Here is a 19394-nt window from a genome sequence, read left to right on the forward strand (position 1 = left end):
TCACACAAGTTAATGAAACCAGAGTCAGGGTGATCATTTATTCATCTCACATTTGATCCAAAGTACGTTTTGTTGTGATGTGTAAGTAATAATTGGAATTGGATGTACAATAATAATAATATTGCTTTACTTCCTGTTTCTTTGTAAGTCAAGTCGCTCACTTCCTGTGTCTGCCTGTCCTTCCTTAGTTCAAGAGGATGTTGAACAGGGAGCTGTCCCATTTGTCAGAGATGAGTCGCTCAGGGAACCAGGTGTCAGAATACATCTCCACTACCTTTCTAGGTAAAGCATACCTGCCATTCATCTGTGATCAACCTTCACAGTCCCTTATCATGTTGTCTCCCTCCTGGCTGACCTCTGACTCTCGCTCCCCCCCCCCCCAGATAAGCAGAACGATGTGGAGATCCCATCCCCGACTTTAAGGGAGAGGGAGAAGCCCATGTGTCACATCAGCGGTGTGAAGAAGCTCACGCACAGTTCCAGCCTTTCAAACTCCACCATGCCTCGGTTTGGCGTGAAGACTGAACACGAGGATGCGTTAGACAGGGTAAATACATCCTCACCTTACTGTGTTGTTATTAAGAATGCACCCATATCAAGGCCAATACCGACTCAAAAAGCTGAGATCAATGCAATGTTATGTTTATATAATATTTACATAAGCCTATACAATAAATGTGAATGCTTGAACCTGTAAACACAGGTTAGAATTGAGTATTCAACAAAGATGTAGAATAACTTCTGCTGATTTTAAAGATTTTAGGTATCTGGACTGAAAAAGTTGGAGTGGTGCATCCCCAGTTTTTATTTTCTTTAATATTTAGGTTTATTGCTGTCTTGACGCAACAGAAAACCGTAATTTGGGACAAAAAAGATCTGAACTGAACTAAATGGAAAAACAGCTGGCAAATGATTGCCTAGACAGAGTAAACCCACAGAGTAGATAACATCAACTATAGATATCCAAAATCCTGACATGTATTTCCTGTCTATCGTCTCTACATGTTCTACATCTTAAATTAATTCTGTTATGCACACATGCAGTTCAGGACATATTTTACTAGCTTTCTTTGACCATCGGAATACCCGATTATGTAAACAGACACTGTTATCATAATGTCAGACATCACCTGTAAACATCCTGTTGACATTGGTCTTGGATTAAAGCAATATTAGAGACATAATATTTACTTAGGAAGATAAACTAATAACTAATTTGGCAAGATCCACAATATAACACAAAGAAAATGGTGCATGCTGCATGTTTCAAACAACATCATTTTAATCTAACTAAAGAATTAGGGAGGAAAACCACAAGACCTAACTCTAAATGATATGTTTACATATCTTCTTCCTGTGATTTGGATATTACACAAATCCATATTGTGTTTTTTATATGAAATGTGTTCAGCCGTATGAAGAACAAACTACTGAAGTATGATTGTTGTAGTGACATGTGTTAATGTTTCCTGTTATGCCTTCAGGAGCTGACTGACTTAAACATGTGGGGCCTTAATATCTTTCGTGTGGCGGAGTTCTCTAATAACAGACCCCTGAGCTGCATAATGTTTTCCATCTTCCAGGTGAGAGACGGGGAAAGAGCTTTCACTAACAATGGGTTATACAGTATATCATGTAGCCTGACTTAACTGTGACCATGTGGCTGTAGGAAAGAGATCTGCTAAATACCTTTCGGATCCCCGTGGATACGTTTGTCACCTATGTGATGACCCTGGAGGACCACTACCATGCCAACGTGGCCTACCACAACAGCCTCCACGCTGCAGACGTCACTCAGTCTACTCATGTACTACTATCCACGCCGGCTCTAGATGTAAATACCTCTACACATCTCACTTCACATGCACAAATACCAAGCCCTCAAAGGATAACATAGTAAAAGGTCAAGTGTTTACAAATGATTTTGTTCTCTTATTTCTCTCTGACAGGCTGTGTTCACTGATCTAGAGATACTAGCTGCGTTATTTGCGGCTGCCATCCACGATGTGGACCATCCAGGAGTGTCCAACCAATTCCTCATAAACACAAGTGAGTCGGAATGACGCACATTTAAACATTTCAATTCAGAAAGAAAGAATAGAAAACAACGGACATGATGATGAAAATAACAAACAAAAAGCTGTTTTTGCAGAAATGCTAAAGTGTTTCAGAAGTGAATACACCAGATACGTGATGTATTTCCCCAAGACTAGTCCCAACAAAGGAGGCAAGCTATCAAATATCCAATAAAATAATGAAAGGTGCAATCTTTGAGTCTCTTGATTTTAAAAGACCACAAGGCAGGTAGCTAGAACCACTATGTAGGAACTACATGAGGCCACTTTGCTAGGTTAGCTATTCTGAGAAGACCTGGTATTTATTTTCTTTTTACACAGTGAAGGCTTCATTTGAATATTGTTTCTAAACTCTTCTTTCAAGTATTTATCATGTCAGTTTTATGCAAAACATTGTTTTTATTGTTTTGTTTCTTAATAACAACATATCCTCTAAATCAAATTACAACTCTAATCATTTTATGTGACAATACTGCACATACCATTAATTACTGTGTCGTGATCTGAAATAAAATAATTTGAAGTAGTGACATTTAAAGACACTCAATTAGTTTTATGTTGCTATTTTAAGTATTATTGTATTATAGTGTTTTTATAACTGTATTGAATAGTTTGTTCTAATTTTGTGGTGTCTAATGTTTATAATACACTCCACTGAGTTAAAAATGTTCTAATAGTGTTGCATTTTCTAGTGAATCCTCCTGAGTTAAAGTGAAAAAGCACACTTTTACTTGTTACGTTTTTAGTACATTCATCTGTTTGGTTTGTCAATTGTGTGCTTTTTCTAGTTGTATATTGAAGTTATTGTCTCTGAGCATAAATGGCACTGTGCTTCTTCCTTAATCAACTGAGTAGTTGTAAATGTTTGAACAATGCCACCCAAATGGGGGAACAACTGTATGTGTTTTTGGCTTACCGTAAGTGTTGGATGGTGCTTCCCTCAGATTCAGAGCTAGCCCTGATGTACAACGACGAGTCTGTGTTGGAGAACCATCACCTAGCTGTGGGCTTCAAGCTGCTTCATGAAGACAACTGTGACATCTTCCAGAACCTGAGCAAGAGGCAGAGACAGAGCCTGAGGAAACTTGTCATTGACATGGTGAGTGTTGTCAGCACACAGGCTTGAATTATGAAGCTCTCACTCGGCTACGCACCCCTTTATAATGTTTTCAATTGTTTTCCCAGGTTTTGGCAACAGATATGTCTAAACACATGAGTTTGCTGGCCGACCTCAAGACTATGGTGGAAACGAAGAAAGTGACAAGTTCTGGAGTATTGCTGCTTGACCATTACAATGACAGGATACAGGTGAGACCTCACCTTTCAGTTCATTTATAAGTAAGGTCAAAAAATAAAGGTTCAAAGCACTCTTTTGGCAGAAGGTAAAACTATTATGTAATCGAGAGGATATTTCATAGTTAAATTCTAAAAACATGGAAAATGTTTGTCCATGTTAGGATGATTGGTCAAACTTGACAATAAAAACCTTGTAGCCATCTTACTTGTGGCTTTTTAGTTGGCGTGCGTTGAAGCTTCAACGCTTCTACCCATTCACTTTGAATGGGGTGACGTCACGCTTTGCCGAACTGCATTGTGGGAGCGTTGCTTCGCTTTGCTCGCGTTGCTCGCTGCAAAAGTTGAGCAATGTTCAACTTTTGAAGCTTCGACGGAAGCGCCAGCCAATCAAATAATATGCCAGTACAAGCTCTAGCCAATCAAACCGTGTGCCCTTGTGTCAGGGGCGGGAGATTGATGTGATTGGTTGTTGGTCGAGTTTCAGACACGCCCACCTGCAAGCTTCAACGCACGCTGCTGTGTGGACGGGCCGAAGAGTGCATTGGACTGTTCTTCTTGAATATTTGATGGATGAAGTAGGTGCTTCTTTATGTTGTCAATGACAACAGAGAGATCTTGTGTGGGGCAAGATTTTGCATTTGATGGACTGGTTGATGTCAACTACGCAGAAATGAGGGAATATGAGCTTTCATTTAGATGGCCGTGAATGGAAGGAAGAGAATACCCCAAGATATTCTTGTCTTTGCAAGAGTAAGCCCAGGAAAAGTCTTCCTTTGTTGTCATCTAAACGGAGGTTGGGAGTGATGGTTCACTACTCCACTTTTATTCCTGACTGATGGAGGTCCACCAGGTATTTCTTTGGGAATCTTTTGATTCAGGTTTATGAAAGGAATCAATATCTCTCGTCTGTAGTTTTTTAACACAAATTGGTTGTTTGCATTGGATAAAGTACACGACTAAGACACATATTTCATAAAAGAGTTATGATTTGCACTAAAAAGGGAGTGAAGGGGATTGGGTTAGCATCGCAGGAGGTTTCTGTGCTAAAGACTTCTGCAACTTTCTGAAGAGAGACAAGAGAACAATTTAAGCCAGACTCCATGAAGTCATAATTGGTGGCATAGCTTTTTAAACATGATATACATACTTCCCAAAGTAGGTGATAAAACCATCAGCAGGAATAGAAAAGGACATGCATTAATGGAAATGTTTGTGTATCCAACAATTTTACTGTAAATTCAGAATCTGTCAATAACAGAATATCGTTAAGAACGTTTTTTAAGCAGGGAATTGGATTTTGGAGTTATACTAGCAAATAATAAAACATACAATCCCGCCAAAAATAGCACAACCACACTTTATGTGCTGAAATAATTACTGGAATGTGTGTTAATGACCTCCATGGTAATCTGCATTTAGGGCTTGATACTTGATGTGTATATTGTGTAAAATGTTCCTCTGTGTTTATGCAGGTGCTAAGGAACATGGTGCACTGTGCTGACCTAAGCAATCCCACGAAACCCCTGGCTGTGTATCGACAATGGACGGAGAGGATAATGGAGGAGTTCTTCAGGCAGGGAGATAAGGAGAGAGAGCGAGGGATGGAGATCAGCCCCATGTGCGACAAACACACTGCGTCTGTGGAAAAGAGCCAGGTAAAGATGACCAGCCCTGAAATATACACACACGTATGAATCATGTTCTGTGCACAACTCGATAAGTGTTGATGCTGTAGGCGGGGTGATAACGACAGTGTAGAGCAGGGGTCTCCAACTTTTTTCACTGAGGGCCAAATACAGAAAAATATAGGAAGGGCAGGGCCACTGAGGTGAGGTGAGTTATATTGCCTTATAAGTTAAGTTATAAGTCAGCAAAATAAATAAAATGTGAATAAATTATGCTTGTTACTTGAATATGTATTAAGAAAAAACAGCATACATCCCAGCTCTCCATAGGGTTTCATTTATTTTGTTGGCAGCTCATTCCTTTAAACAGGAGCCTCAGATTGCTTACCATAAGAGGAAGTATGAAGGGTCTATTTAACGGTTGTTATACAAATAAGTTATTGGGCTTTTTTCTTATCAAGTTCGATTTGTTAGAAAATGTTTTCAAATTTAATTGACTGAATTTATTTTAAAAGTGGGCTTATTAACACATGAATACTGTGTAATATATGTTTACATATATATTTAAGAAGTACAATACAAGACAAGCACAAGTTTCATTTGTGGGCCGTATTTCATTACACTTTTAGAATTAGCTGAGGGCCGATTCAAAATGGCCCCCGGGCCGTAGTTTGGACACCCCTGGTGTAGAGTGATCCGTCAGCTCTGATCACAGCAGTCATCCTCGTACATTTTTAATGTTAATCTGTGGTTTTCTATCATGGGAATCACACTCTTTTTTCTGAATGCAGGTGGGCTTTATTGACTACATTGTCCACCCGCTGTGGGAGACATGGGGGGACCTTGTGCACCCTGATGCCCAGGACATCCTGGACACTCTGGAGGACAACAGGGACTGGTACCAGAGCACTATCCCACAAAGCCCCTCGCCACCACCTGTGTGCCAGGATAAGGATCTAAACGTCTGCATGGACAAGTTTCAGTTTCAGCTCACCCTGGAGGACGGCACTCAGGGAGAAGAGGAGGACGAGGGGGACATGCCTACACTGAACCACGTGGCACAAGACTGCAGTAAGGGGGAGGAGGAGGACGAGGAAGAGGACAAAAAAGAGGAGGACATAATGGCAGAGGAGGAAAATGGGGACATTATAGAAGAGGAAGAGGAGGTAGCAATGGAGGAGGAGGAGGTGGAGGAGGAACAGGAGGAGGAGCTAAAGGCTCAGTTGGAGGTAAGATCTGAAAAGGAGAGACTTTCTGACACAAGTCCTGTAGAGGAAGAGGAAGATTCTTCTTCACAAGCCGAAGATACATGAGTTCTGCTCCCGCATCTCCCTCCTCCCGTGCACACATCATTTTGTTCATCCTTTTCAATGGCCAAACCGAGAACAAATAAGACTGCAATGACAGTACAGACCTTTAAATATATTTTTCAAAAAGGGAAAAAATGTAAATCGCTTCAAGAGAAGGTAATTACACAGCAACTGTAGATTTGGAGTGGTGACAAGTCCTCCGACCGATTTCACAACAAACTTTAGACTAAGAGGAACTGAGGAGAGCATTCAAGACAGACAACTGAAGACAGCGTAGCACTCTGGGACTGTGATGCACACACACAAACACACACACACACACACACACACACACACACACACACACACACACACACACACACACACACACACACACACACACACACACACACACACACACACACACACACACACACACACACACACACACACACACACACACACACACACAGGAAGTCACACAAACACACATAGTAGGAGCAAGTCATGTCAAAATAAACCAATTCAATAATGTGAGTGCATACATCAGTCATGCAGTGTAATTTGTGCGCAAATGTACCCCTTCTTTTCCTCTGTTCACACAAACATACACAGACACACACTCTTGACCATGTATTTGTGTGTGTGCATTTACATGAGGGACATTGATCAGTAATGAATCTCTTTGGAAAAAGCCATCTCTTAAAGGAGTATTAACTAGTGTTCAGTCAGTATTAGTAATTCATGTTCGTTAGAACCTCAACAGAAACTGTTCTCCTCTGACAAGCTTCTCAGCCGAGGGACTTTTTTTTCCATTTCTGTCGGAAAGAAAAGAAAATCCACAGAGTTGGAGGAGGAGAGAGGAAGATGCTGAAGGAAAAGAAGATGCTGCGATGGAGGGGCCGCCGGCTCCAATACCCCTTTTCCCTTTACGAGGAGAGTGCTACTGGTGCAAGATGGCTCTGTGCCTTTCTGAAATACCAGCTTCCTGAATGGAGCTGTCGTGAAGCAATGCATTGTGGGACAGGACTGTCTAATATTGTTATCATTTTTGATTGTCTCTTGTTAAAGATCTCTCTTTACTGTTCATGGTATTGTGGTGTGTATCTCACACGTACAGTTTCTGTGGTGACATTTTTTAAGCTGTAAGTCTTCCTTTGTTGCTCTTCTGGTAATATAATAACTCAGAAGTCTAGATGCAGAGCAATCATCACCACCTCCACAACCATCAGTGGACTTTTTCCAGCTTATGGTTTTTTTCTTATTAGAATGATTTTTTTTACTTTCTGAGAATAAGCCATGTGATGCTTTGAAGCATAAGTTTTGCCTATTTTCTATTTAACAATTTCTAAATATGTTGAAGGGATACAGAATTATTTCATCAGCAGAACAAATTTCCACTTGCCATCTCACACCCACTTGCACTGCGTGGTTATTTCTCCTCATACAAAATGATTCTCACCAAAGGAAAGGATGAGAAGCTTCAGTGGGTGAAGTGATTTGAAGGAATATGGATGAAGATGAAAATCAGGGAGGCAGAATGTCAGGAGAAAGAAGCGTTACTTGACCAAAAGCTGGTCTGGCAGTCCCTAATCATCCTTGTTATGTTTGATGCTTTTTTGCCTTAATGTCAGATGCAGGATACATACCTGCCAGTATGTAGATTTATAAGATATATAATAGATATCCTAGTATATTTATATCACGTCAGTATGCTTATTTCTGTGAGTATCAGTGTGTCTATACACAGTGTATCCAGCATTGCATATAGAGGGAAAAGGAAAAACATTGCTGCCAATAATGTTGTTGCTGAGCTCGGACTACCATAAAGAATGTGCTGTTTTTTTATCAGGAAGGTACAATTACTTTCTTATAGCTTCATGAAAGCATGAGGAGGGAATAAGAATTATGAGATAAGATTTTGCGGGCGGTGAGAACGAATACGGATGTCCTGTAATCCTTTAGTTTGAATCTGACCAGTTATCGATTTGACATGATGGAGTTGATGCGTGTATTTGTTTGTTTGTGTGGCTTTTTGTGTGGTCATGAGTAAATGTAACAGAGAGAGATGGCAGGATGCTTAAGAGGTTGTCATATGTGTCATTGGTCCCTCACCGGCATCAACACAAGTTGTTGAATGGTGTTCAGGATTTGATCAGCTCAAATAGGTCACAGCTTGTTTAGGTGTTTGTTTTTCACAGGGTAAAAAAAAACGAATAAAATAACATGAGTGTGGTTCTTTTGAAGGGTAAGAGCAAGTTCCTGCAGGTCAGTGACTGAGCTTATCTGAAGACGCCACAGCTCGGAGCAACATAAGCCTGTGTGTTCGACCTGCTCTGTCGCAGGACGGAGCAGAGCTGCCGGGCCACCACACAGGCTTTCACCTTGTACAATGGGAATCCAGGATTACTACTGCAGTTACTTAAATAAAAGATTCCCATATGCATCGGCCTTTCACTTTAAAGATGTTGCTTTGTTTTTGTGGCTTCTTGTTTTGTCATAAGCTATAAAAACATCAATATTTACTTGCCATACAAACACGATACTGTAGCAATTGTTTCTTATTAAGAAATGTATTCAACTGATTGATTGCTGCCATTCTTTTTAAATGATGAAAAGAAAACCATGGGAAGTGTTTTCTTTGAACAGTTTGTGTACAGTTTATTTTTATATCATTCTGGTGGATGGTCTAGAAAATGAATCATGTGTTGATGATATAGCTATAAGCATAACCAATCTTGTATATAATGTAATATTGGATTGTAAATTATAAATTTATCCAAGTCATAATGATTGACAAATAACCACTTAAGGTTGTTTTGTGAACCACTAAAACACTGCAGGCCACATCCTCACCTTTTCATTCTCTAGTTATGTTTTCGCTCACTTGTGCTAACATATTTTAATCGTCCACATTTATTGTTGAAATCAAATATATTTGTACCAGCACTTTATTTCGTCAGGTTTTGAGGCAGACAGTGTGTTTCAGGTAGTATTCAGTCTGTGTCTGGTGGTTTGGTCATTGGCAGTCACCCATTGATCATTTTACATTGGGCCAAATCACAAAGTCGTTGTGCAGTAGTCAATGTTAACGACTTTTCTAGAGGTCTATTCAAACAAACAAGTCCATTAATAGTCCATGTGAAATTGAACTAATTTGACTGATAAAGTCAAAGTTGAGCTGATGTAGTCACATTGGATGTGACATTTTGAAAAGGAATACATGTGTCCTTATCTACCTTGGCCATTTTAGTACTACCACCACTTCTATTTCTTAGTAACTTCAATCTTTGTTAGCCTAGATGTCCGTCCCGTGGTGGCCTAGTGGTTCCCATCTTGGGTGGCTGTCAGGTCACTTTTTCACAGACTGACCCCTCTGTGAATATTTTTTTCTGGGCTTTAATTCATGTGTTTGTTCACAAGTAAGAAAGATTATTCAAGGTGAAAAAACAACATGAAATGATTGTAATATTTGTAAATGATCTTGCTGTAATGTGTAAAATGTGTCCAAGTTATTTTTTATTATATTATTTTTATGAAAGTTTTTCCTCTCAACAGAGCTGAGGTGTCATTTTGTGAATAAATGCATTTAATAAGCAAACATCTATATATAAAACAATATTATAGTATATCAGTATATTTTTCTTTTATTTCACTGTTCGGTACTGTAAAGTGTGTTAAAAATACAAATAAAGTAAGATTTTTATATTAAATGCAATACAATTGTCACTATTATTACAGTTTCATATGCTAGGTGGTTTGTTAGCAAATTTAGTCCGCATAAGAAACAACAGGATAGAAAAACAGATACTGAAAAAATATACAATATATGGTACAAACACATAGTCAATCAAAATCCACATAGTGCAATACTATATGAAAAAATTGAAATATAAACCCAAAGAGTGTTCAAATAATATTTAGTAATGTAAATAAATGTTGTATGTAAAGTGATATTGTATTGTTCCTGACTATTTGAGCTTAATCTTATTTTTAACTGTAGCATGTTTGTAGAGACTGTATTATCCTATTACTATATATTGCAGGCAACGTCCTTTAGTTGTTGTTTACATTTTACCTTTTATAGGATACAATTAAATGATAGTGCCCTAATTTTTCCACGTTATCGATATTAACCATAGATATTAACGTGTAGTTTGTACGATGCCTGAATGAAACACGGTCTAATGATAAACAGTGCAAAGAGTGATGACTACCTGCACCTGTCTGACTCTGCCATGAGAAGGCTGAATCCTCCCCAGAATCCTCTTCTTTAGGCGGCTGCCACGGCTCTCAGCCAATCACAGGGGCTAAACAAAGCGTCGACCAATCAGAGAGAAACCAGACACAGCGGGGCGGAGCTGTACGCATGCGCTTTGACAACACGGAACTAAGCGGTGCATTGACCGGTAATGATTAGCTATTAGCTTGTTTTAAGCAATTGTTAAACGTTTTCTTTGTGTCTACCAACAGTATTTACCGTGTACGCTTAAGGTATAATTATGTTATTATAAATGGTTACGCACTCCTGCTATTTATATTTATTTACGTGTTATTTTAGAGGTTGCTTTTAGTTAAATTGGCTAGTTCGCGTTACTGTGTTAGCTAACAAGAAGTCGTTGTCGAAACCAGAACAAGCGAAGATACTTGATGGATTTTAGTTGATATAACATTATCGTTCTTGTCCCGATATGTTTATTGTTTTAACATGGTGGTTCCTGTATTAATCTACACATTTTGTGTCATAGAGGCGGTTTGGGTACAGCTCAATATTCCTAAATACTGATCGATTGCGGAGATGACGTCCTGTCAGACTCAGTACCTGCTAATGCTGCTGCTGAGTGTGGGAGTCTCAGCGGTGGAAGTCCAACGACCTCGGGGTGTCCCTTTGTCAAGTAAGCTTTCATAATTCATAATCACAACTAATAATGACATACGAGTACAGTACAGCAGTGGTGAAGTAAGATTTTGAAGTACTAGTACTTTACGTGAGTATTTCAATGTGTTGCTACTTTGTCTTTCTACTCCATTACAAATCATAAGGAAATCATGTACTTTACTCCACTATATTTATTGTATACCTTTAGTTACTTCTACCCTGCAGCATGCAAAGTAACACAAATTGGTTGCTCCTTTACCAGATTGTATTCATTTATGTCAATTTGCATAATGACTGCTTTTACTTTTGGTACTTTAAGTATATATGGATGCTAATAATGTTTTACTTTTACTTGATCAACATTTGCAATGCAATACTTTGACTTGTAACACTGTATTCATACACTCAGGTAAAAATATCTAAGTACTTCTTCCACCTCTGGAGTACAGTTGTATACTTTGCACTCGGGATAGAGTTCAAAATAAGTTCCTTAGTTTTGGATCTGCCATATTTCTGACCCGTTTCTTTTGTTCAACCTCGACAGAACGGCAGTTCTACGAAGAGGGCAAACCTTTTACTTGCCTAGATGGCTCCCGCACGATTCCCTTTGACAGAGTGAATGATGACTACTGTGATTGTAAGGATGGCTCCGATGAACCAGGTGCGTATATACTGAATGCTTTTGACGCCTACACTGCCATCTAGTAGGTGTGTAACATTACAGAAGTCAGAGTTCCGTTCATAGCCCGGTTGGGTGGACATTTGGTACAGAGGAAAACAGATCCAACACTGGACATCTTTCTATTAGTTCAACATTAAAGACACACCTTGCGAGGGACAACTTTAAAAAAATAGTTTCACTATAAAAACGAAGGAACATATCAAACACTTCTGTACAAACACTAAACCCTTTAATAAAAGGCAACCGGTCACAAAAGGCTATACAACTGAAGAGTATCTCTAATGCTATGACACTGAAAAGACATACATTTAAATATAATAGTAATTTTATTTACAATATTAGTAGTAATGTGAATTGTTTAGAAAAGCTGCTTGGTCTGAATCTTCTAACTTTTCAAGGTCATGACAATATGGAGCACCTGTTATACTCCAAGTATTATTTTGCAGGCACTGCTGCTTGTCCCAACGGCAGCTTCCACTGCACCAACGCAGGTTTCCGACCGGGCTTCATCCCTTCCTCCCGCATCAATGACGGCATTTGTGGTATGTATTTTAAACTGTTATGCCTACCTCTTACGGGTGTGTTGTGTGGGCAGCTTTTTTGTCTAACATCTGCGTTTCTTGTATAGATTGCTGTGACACAACAGATGAGTACAACAGTGGTGCTGCCTGTCAGAACACCTGCAGGTGGGAATGGTTTTGTCTTATAACTCTAATAACTTAAGTACACCAGCAAGAATAAGCCTGATCTGTTCAGACAGCCTATACATAATAATAATAATGATAAATGATATTTATATAGCTCCTTTCAAGGGACCCAAGGTCGCTGTACATGGTGGACAAACAAAACAAACAGACAATCAAAGGGCAAACAAAAAATAAAGGAAGCCGGGGGACCAAGAAAGGGCTAGGGCCCGAGGGCCAGGGTGAACAGGTGTGTTTTTAATGATGATTTGAAGATGTCCAGGGAGGCAGCATTACGGATCTCGGCAGGAAGTGCATTCCAGAGGGTGGGGGCCGCAACACTGAACGCCCTGTCACCAACAGTTCGGAGGCGAGAGTGGGGGATGGAGAGCAGGCCCGTGTCGGAGGACCCGGGCAGACACGGGCATATGGTCTGAAAATATGAAATGCTTTGTTTATTGTTGAGTATTTTCTTTATATTTCGTGTGATTTGCAGGGAGTTGGGGCGCAAAGAGAGGGAAAGCCTGCAGAAGATGGCAGAGATCACTAAGGAAGGCTTTCTGCTTAAGCAACAACTGATCCAGGATGCAAAGAGGGGCCTAGAGGAAAAGAAAGTATGAATGACAACAGAACCGTTGGAATTTGTTTGTGTAATAATTAAGATTCGTAGCTCTGACACATTTATTTTCTCATCGTCAAATATGTTTCATACAGGGTACTGACACTTTCATAAAGACGGATGAAGGTGTTTACAAAAATGTTTTATATGTCTAGTTATGTCACCTATTCTTTTGCTTATTATGCACAAAAACTGAGAGTAGTTGTAGGAGTGACCAAATCATCCCACTCACTTTGTATCGGCCTGGTTCACACCAAGAAACTAGAAACGGCCATCTTAATCCTCCTGTAAAACACAAACAAGCACATAACGCTCATAGTAAATAAAGAGGTGCCAGGTCTCCCAGGTTGTTCTTATTCTTCTCTGTTGCCTTTGCTGCTCACAGCTGTTCTCCTTTGAGTAGATTTCATGGTATAGTTTTGTAAACGGCATGGCGTTTTCAGGGATTGCGTGTGTGTTCTTAAATTGATTAAAGGTATCATTTTGATTGTCCTCTACAGGCCAAACAAGCAGATATTCAGATCGGTAAGAAAGATTTGGAAGCTAAGGTGGAGGCCCTGAGAACAGTGAAGGAGACTGCAGAGCAGCCAGAAAAAGAAGCCAAAGAGCGCCATCTGAAGGCCTGGGAAGGTAAATGATCATGTGAAAGCATTTCACCTCTCCTGTTTGAACAGAGCATCACGTAACATATAGTACAGTCTGTTTTATCACATTTCTGAGCTAGATGAAGTTACCTGGACTCCATTTGCACCAGTTATACTAAAACTTGACGCTGATGAGACTTCTGCCCTGAAGTTGATGTTATATAACAGCATGTGGTAACACTGTATACAATATATGTGTGTATGATTAGAATCAATAATAATAGATAAATGATATTTTTTGTTTCAGAACAAAAGGCTGTTATTCAAATGGAGAAGGACAAGGCTAAAATGGCTGAGGTGCTGTCTGAACTGGATGATGATGCAGATGGCTCGTGAGTATCAGCACCCTCAAGTAGTATTAGCACCCATCATGGGAGAAGCCTGTGTTGTCAGGCTCACCAGGTTGAACACAATAATGAAAAGGAGAAATGCAGCATTTGTAAATCTGGAGTGATTTCTTTTAAGTTAAGTTTGTTTTGTGACTTGTATAATTGGAATCCAAATTGCTGCTCGAGAGACTACATTTATTTAAACCAAAAAAGGCCAGAAAATATTTTATCACTCTTTAAAAACAAATGTATACTCATATCTTTCTTTTTTTAAATGTACAATTCTTTATTTAGAAGACAGTTGAGAACATTTCTCCAGTTACAATGAAATAGACTTGCAGGGAGTAGTGAACATTTGCAATAAGGGAACAGTATACATTGAAGCCCTCCCTCTTTTTCTTCTGATGTGGTATACTCATATCTTTCATATGTACCTTTTTGTTTGATCATTAGTGTGATAGTAAGTATTATTTGTGCTTGCTGTAACTCAATGACGTGTCTTTGTTTGTGTCAGTGTCTCCGTGGCTGAGCTTCTGTCCCACTCTGAGCTCGACCCGGATTCAGACGGATCCTTCACAGAAGCAGAGGCACAGGTGATTATTCGTGTGTTCCTATAAAAACCCTGATGGTAAAGTCAGGGTTCATACAGTCATTAAAAACCTGGAAAAGTCATGGAAATTCAAAATGCTAATTCCAGGCCCTGGAAAAGTTCTGAAAAAAAATATTCTTCCCAAAGCTTTGGAAAAGTCATGAAAATCGAACTAAAGTTGCATCAAATATAATTCATATTTGATCTAATCGATGATAATAAATACTGTAAGTTATTTGTTTTACAACATGTTTCATATGCAGACCTTATTTTCCTGTTACATAAACAATTTTCAGTGGTACCGCTGAGAAAGAGTCATTTTCTTTAGTCATGGAAAATGAGGTAAAGGTCATGGAGAAGTCATTGAAAATCATTGGTGAAAAGTGTATGAATGCTTTAAAGTGCACTTACCATTACATGTCAGAAATGAAACAATTCTAGAAACAAATTTGACGGAGCTGAATCTAAATGTGAGTATTGTCTTTGGGTTTAGGGACTGTTAGGAGGAGTTGACAAAGTGGACTCTGTAGCCTTTGAGTCAGTTTGGAATAACATCAAAGAGAAATACACATCAGAGGTAAGCCCCTGCACATTCTTCTTTAGTGAAGCCCAACGTGTGGAAGCCTCTGCCTCCTTTTTGAAACTGTGTATCTTTCCTGGCGGCAGGCCAACACGGAAACCCCAGCAGAGGTGGAGACTCCAGGGGAGGAGATAAAAGAGCCCCCCTCTGACAACGAATCCGAGCAGTACCCTGAAGAAGACATCCCAGAAGAAGAGGAGGAAGATGATGAAGAGGACGAAGAAGAAGACCAAGATGACGGAGACTATAAGGTAAGCGCACCCGATTTCTCCTTCAAACTTATGCTGCATGACTCAAGTTTTCCTTTAGTGAGTCACTCTTCTGTGTGTTGGATCAGCAGAGCCCTCCTCCGACGCAGACCCCAGATAAGAAGGAAGACGATGACGAGGGGACGATGCCACCCTTCGACCAGGAAACGCAGAACCTCATTGATGGTAAGAGTTTGTAGGAAAGTGAGTGAGTCAGCCGTCCACAGCTGTGAGATCATAAAGCACCAATGTGACTGCATATCAATTAGGGCTGGGGGATAAGGGGAGACACGTTATACATTATAATGCTTTAGTGGAACAATACTGTACAGCTGACAAATCTTAAACAAGATTTGTCATCATCATCATCATCATCATCATCATCATCATCATCATCATCCGTAATGTGGATATAATGACTGAATTGGTAAAGATACATTTCTAAACCAGAAACATGTACCAACACCAATAACTTTGAAAGCCGTTAAAACCATGAAAATACAATTATGCTTTATAGTCAATATTCGAAACATAAGACTATCCAGTCTCGTGTCACGTTATCGATATCAGTGGTTCCCAACCTTTTTTCCCAAGAGCCCCCTCAAATGACTCCTGTTGGAAGCCCCCCCCCCCCCGGCGCAACAATGGTAATTAAAGTTTCAAAGTCTCAAAATGCTACAACTACTGTCACAAACTGGATGAATGTGAAGTATTTAGTTAAAGGAGGATGAAAGCATAATTAAGGAGCACTATTGGAGTGACTTTGATGGTTATTGGACTCAGGATTCATTCATTTGGGTTCCCGCTGTATGAAGAAATTAAAGGACGGCGCGCAAGTGGAAACAATTCACAAAGAGATTAAATTGTTTAAAACACATGCTCAAAGTAAACCGGATTTTGCCCATGTGTTTATGTGGATTCAAAAGTCGTAAATAATCTACAAAATGGAGGAGACCGATCTGATCGGAGCAACTGTGACAAATAATCCAACTGAAACCGGCATGGACAATGACTATGTCTTACAAATGCGCTTATCCAGACAAGCCTGGTTTGGACACTTTTACGGGCAGAAGAAACATTTCTGTTAAAGAAAAAATTTAACATTTCTGTCTCTTTATGCCTTTAATAGCTACTAACTTGAATTTGTATTCAAATTAATTAATCAATTATTTTTTATATTTTATTGTAATGTAGAGACAAGGCTTTTAGTGGCAATCATGTATTGCGTTAAAATTATATGTAAAAAAGAAAATAAAAATCTAAATATGATATTTGGCCTCAAATCATCTGAGGCCTGGCGCCCCCCCTGCAATCTTTGGCGCCCCCCAGGTTGGGAACCACTGATCTATATCATATCGATATCTTGTCCAGCCCTAATACCTATTAATTAGAATTCAAATGTACACACATAAGTTGTTGATCGAAAGCTCAATGTGATTTATTGAAGAGATGTTTCTTTTACATACAGCGGGGCACTTTTTGCTCAGACTTTGGGATGTGGGTGTGTAAGCCTGTGTGTAAGTTGTGTGTATGAGCTTGGACTGAATTGACTTTCTTTGCATTCTGTGCTTTTGATTCCCAGCTGCTCAGATAGCCAGGGATGCATTTGATGAAGCCGAGAGAGCTCTGCGAGAAGTCGATGATCAGGTCAAGTAAGTGCTCTGAATATGAAGCAGCTTCTTTGCCAACAATGCAATCAGCGTTGGTTACTAAAGCTGCACTTTGAGCAGCTTCAATAGACCATCGTGTTGCGCAGTCAGTGTGGTGTTAGTGGAAGAAATAAAGGATTCCTTTTTAAACTTTTTATGTTTGTTTATTTTCTACTCTTTTTATTTTCACATGATGTGCAATGCCTTGTTTTAACATGCATGCATCTAATCGTGTCTGCTTTGTCTCTGCAGGAACCTAGAGAAGGAAATCTCCTTTGACTTTGGACCCAATGCGGAGTTTGCATACCTCTATAGCCAGTGTTATGAGTTGTCTACTAGCGAGTACGTACACTCTCTGACTTAGGAAAACAAGTATTGTACTCATTAATCATTATCTAGGTTCCTACTACTGAAGACTTCTGATTGAATATGTTGTTTCCAGGTACATCTACAGGCTCTGTCCATTCAACAGAATGTCCCAGAAACCCAAGTTTGGTGGATCGGAAACTAACCTGGGGTAAGGGAATATCCATGGTGTTTCTTTTTCGGTCTTTCTTTATACACTCTTCACTTGCAACATATCTTTTGTTTTCTGTAGATCATGGGGGCATTGGGCCGGTCCCGAGGATAACATCTACTCTCTGATGAAGTATGAACATGGGACAGGGTGCTGGCAGGGCCCGAACAGGTCCACCACGGTGAGGCTCAGGCAGATCTAGTTCAACATTTCATTTCCCACCCCATTAATAGTTTTCATTGCACAAGGCACAGCACCAAATAAATCACCTTTTGTCTTTTTAGATTAAGTTAACGTGCGGAAAGGAGACAGTGGTAACATCTGTCTCGGAGCCCAGCCGCTGCGAGTACCTGCTGGAGTTCATCAGCCCGGCTATCTGCCAGGAGCCCCCCAGCCTGGATGCAGCGCTTCATGGGCATGAAGAGCTCTAGACCCACCTGATCTGTGAGTAACTCATTTCCTGTGTTGGCGAACCGTATTTTCTCTCCATATTCTACCCAGCAGGATATTTATCTCGTGCGCTATTTTGTTAAGATTTTGAGGGACAGGTTTTTTTAACCCAAAGAATACTGCACCTAAAGTAAGCAACTGTTCATAGTTTCTAAATGGTGCTTACTCAAACAAACTAAATATGAGTGCAGTGAAACCTGCATCATGAAGGATTAGAAAATACAATCATCAATACAATACATCTCCTGTGCAGTTTCAGCTTCCCTTTAGAAGAAGAGCAAGGCAGCAACAAGAGCAAGGTAAAGGCAACTTTCTTGAGCTTATTGTAGTTGTTAGGATGAAAGAGGAACTAAACTCTTAACTCAATCAGCTTAGCATTGTGTATACTTTTTAATGTTGGTAAAAATGCTGTTGAACTGTGATATCAGTGTTACTGTTGCTAGATGCAATGGAAACTGATATCATGTTATGCTGAGCAGAGTGAATAGATATCAGCTGTAGCTTCCTGTTGAAATAAACAAAAGGCTACTGTACTTTATTGAACACTTAGATGTATCGGGTGTTTTAAACGCATTAGCTGTTTCTAACTTCCTGTTTATTATTGGATTGTAGACAGGATTTTGAGCTAAGCTGTGCTTTACTTTACTGATAGTGCTGATATCTTTAGGTCTGCTAAAGGAAGCATGGAGCCGAGAAAGTCTGGGACAACATAATCTATGTTTCATGGACCTAAATCAATTTAAACAGTAATACCCATATTGAAGTGCTGACTGCAAGATAACACAGGAAGTGCATACATCCGTGGAGTGAATGCTTAGTCCTCGGAAAACAAACCGCCGGGGATCAATTTCACCTAAATTGCTATTCCGTTTTAACAACTTGGAAGTCATGACTTAACAACATGCCACTGAAATGAATGTGTATGCGCTCACTCTTGCAGGTTGTTCTTGAGGGACCACAGTCACTGCAGCAACACCAAGTTGTTGTGAGAGGCACCATCATGGCATTGAAAAACAATTCAGAATAAACAACGGAAATTCCAATGAGCAGTTATCTCCTCTACACATCCACTTTCCTCTGCTTCCTGTTGTGTTTTCTCTCTGATTTGTGACAAATGTATTCATTCCATTGTTTTCAAATAAAGCTCATTTTATCTCAACTCAAACTTGTGTTCATTTTTAGCTCCTGTGTAAAACTCCATTTTCAAACAGGCTTAAAATCAATACTGCTGTTTTGCATT

The 19394-nt window shown here is 39.6% G+C and overlaps 2 protein-coding genes across 7 annotated transcripts in view; both read left to right on the top strand.

Annotated features, from left to right (window-relative positions):
• Positions 1–10008, top strand: part of pde4a (phosphodiesterase 4A, cAMP-specific) — a 36422-nt gene extending 26414 nt beyond the window's left edge. For all 3 annotated transcript variants that reach the window (XM_079643339.1, XM_079643340.1, XM_079643341.1), the window contains 9 exons: positions 189–282; positions 384–547; positions 1485–1583; positions 1670–1834; positions 1950–2049; positions 3020–3174; positions 3261–3383; positions 4844–5026; positions 5788–10008. In XM_079643339.1, coding sequence (XP_079499465.1) covers positions 189–282; positions 384–547; positions 1485–1583; positions 1670–1834; positions 1950–2049; positions 3020–3174; positions 3261–3383; positions 4844–5026; positions 5788–6309 — 1605 coding nt within the window. In that variant the 3' untranslated portion in view covers positions 6310–10008. The remainder of the gene's footprint in view (positions 1–188; positions 283–383; positions 548–1484; positions 1584–1669; positions 1835–1949; positions 2050–3019; positions 3175–3260; positions 3384–4843; positions 5027–5787) is intronic.
• Positions 10009–10562: 554 nt separating this feature from the next.
• prkcsh (PRKCSH beta subunit of glucosidase II) lies at positions 10563–19313 on the top strand. 4 transcript variants are annotated; one of them, XR_013801430.1, is made up of 19 exons: positions 10673–10779; positions 11034–11180; positions 11709–11825; positions 12293–12388; positions 12475–12532; positions 13026–13143; positions 13649–13778; positions 14040–14124; positions 14636–14714; positions 15204–15287; positions 15377–15541; positions 15628–15724; positions 17121–17190; positions 17440–17529; positions 17630–17704; positions 17786–17885; positions 17989–18148; positions 18408–18453; positions 19095–19313. XR_013801430.1 is itself a non-coding variant. In XM_079643581.1 (18 exons), the coding sequence occupies exons 2-17, from the start codon at positions 11084–11086 to the stop codon at positions 18133–18135; spliced, it is 1608 nt and encodes a 535-aa protein (XP_079499707.1). In that variant the 5' UTR covers positions 10563–10694; positions 11034–11083; the 3' UTR covers positions 18136–18148; positions 19095–19313. The 4 variants fall into 4 exon arrangements, 3 of the variants coding, with proteins under 3 accessions (XP_079499707.1, XP_079499706.1, XP_079499708.1); XM_079643581.1 differs by lacking the exon at positions 18408–18453 and having other exon boundaries at positions 10563–10694; XM_079643580.1 differs by lacking the exon at positions 18408–18453.
• Positions 19314–19394: the final 81 nt, after the last annotated feature.

The sequence above is a fragment of the Notothenia rossii genome, assembly GCF_949606895.1.
Source record: "Notothenia rossii genome assembly, chromosome: 8".
NCBI classification, from domain to species: Eukaryota; Metazoa; Chordata; class Actinopteri; order Perciformes; family Nototheniidae; genus Notothenia; species Notothenia rossii.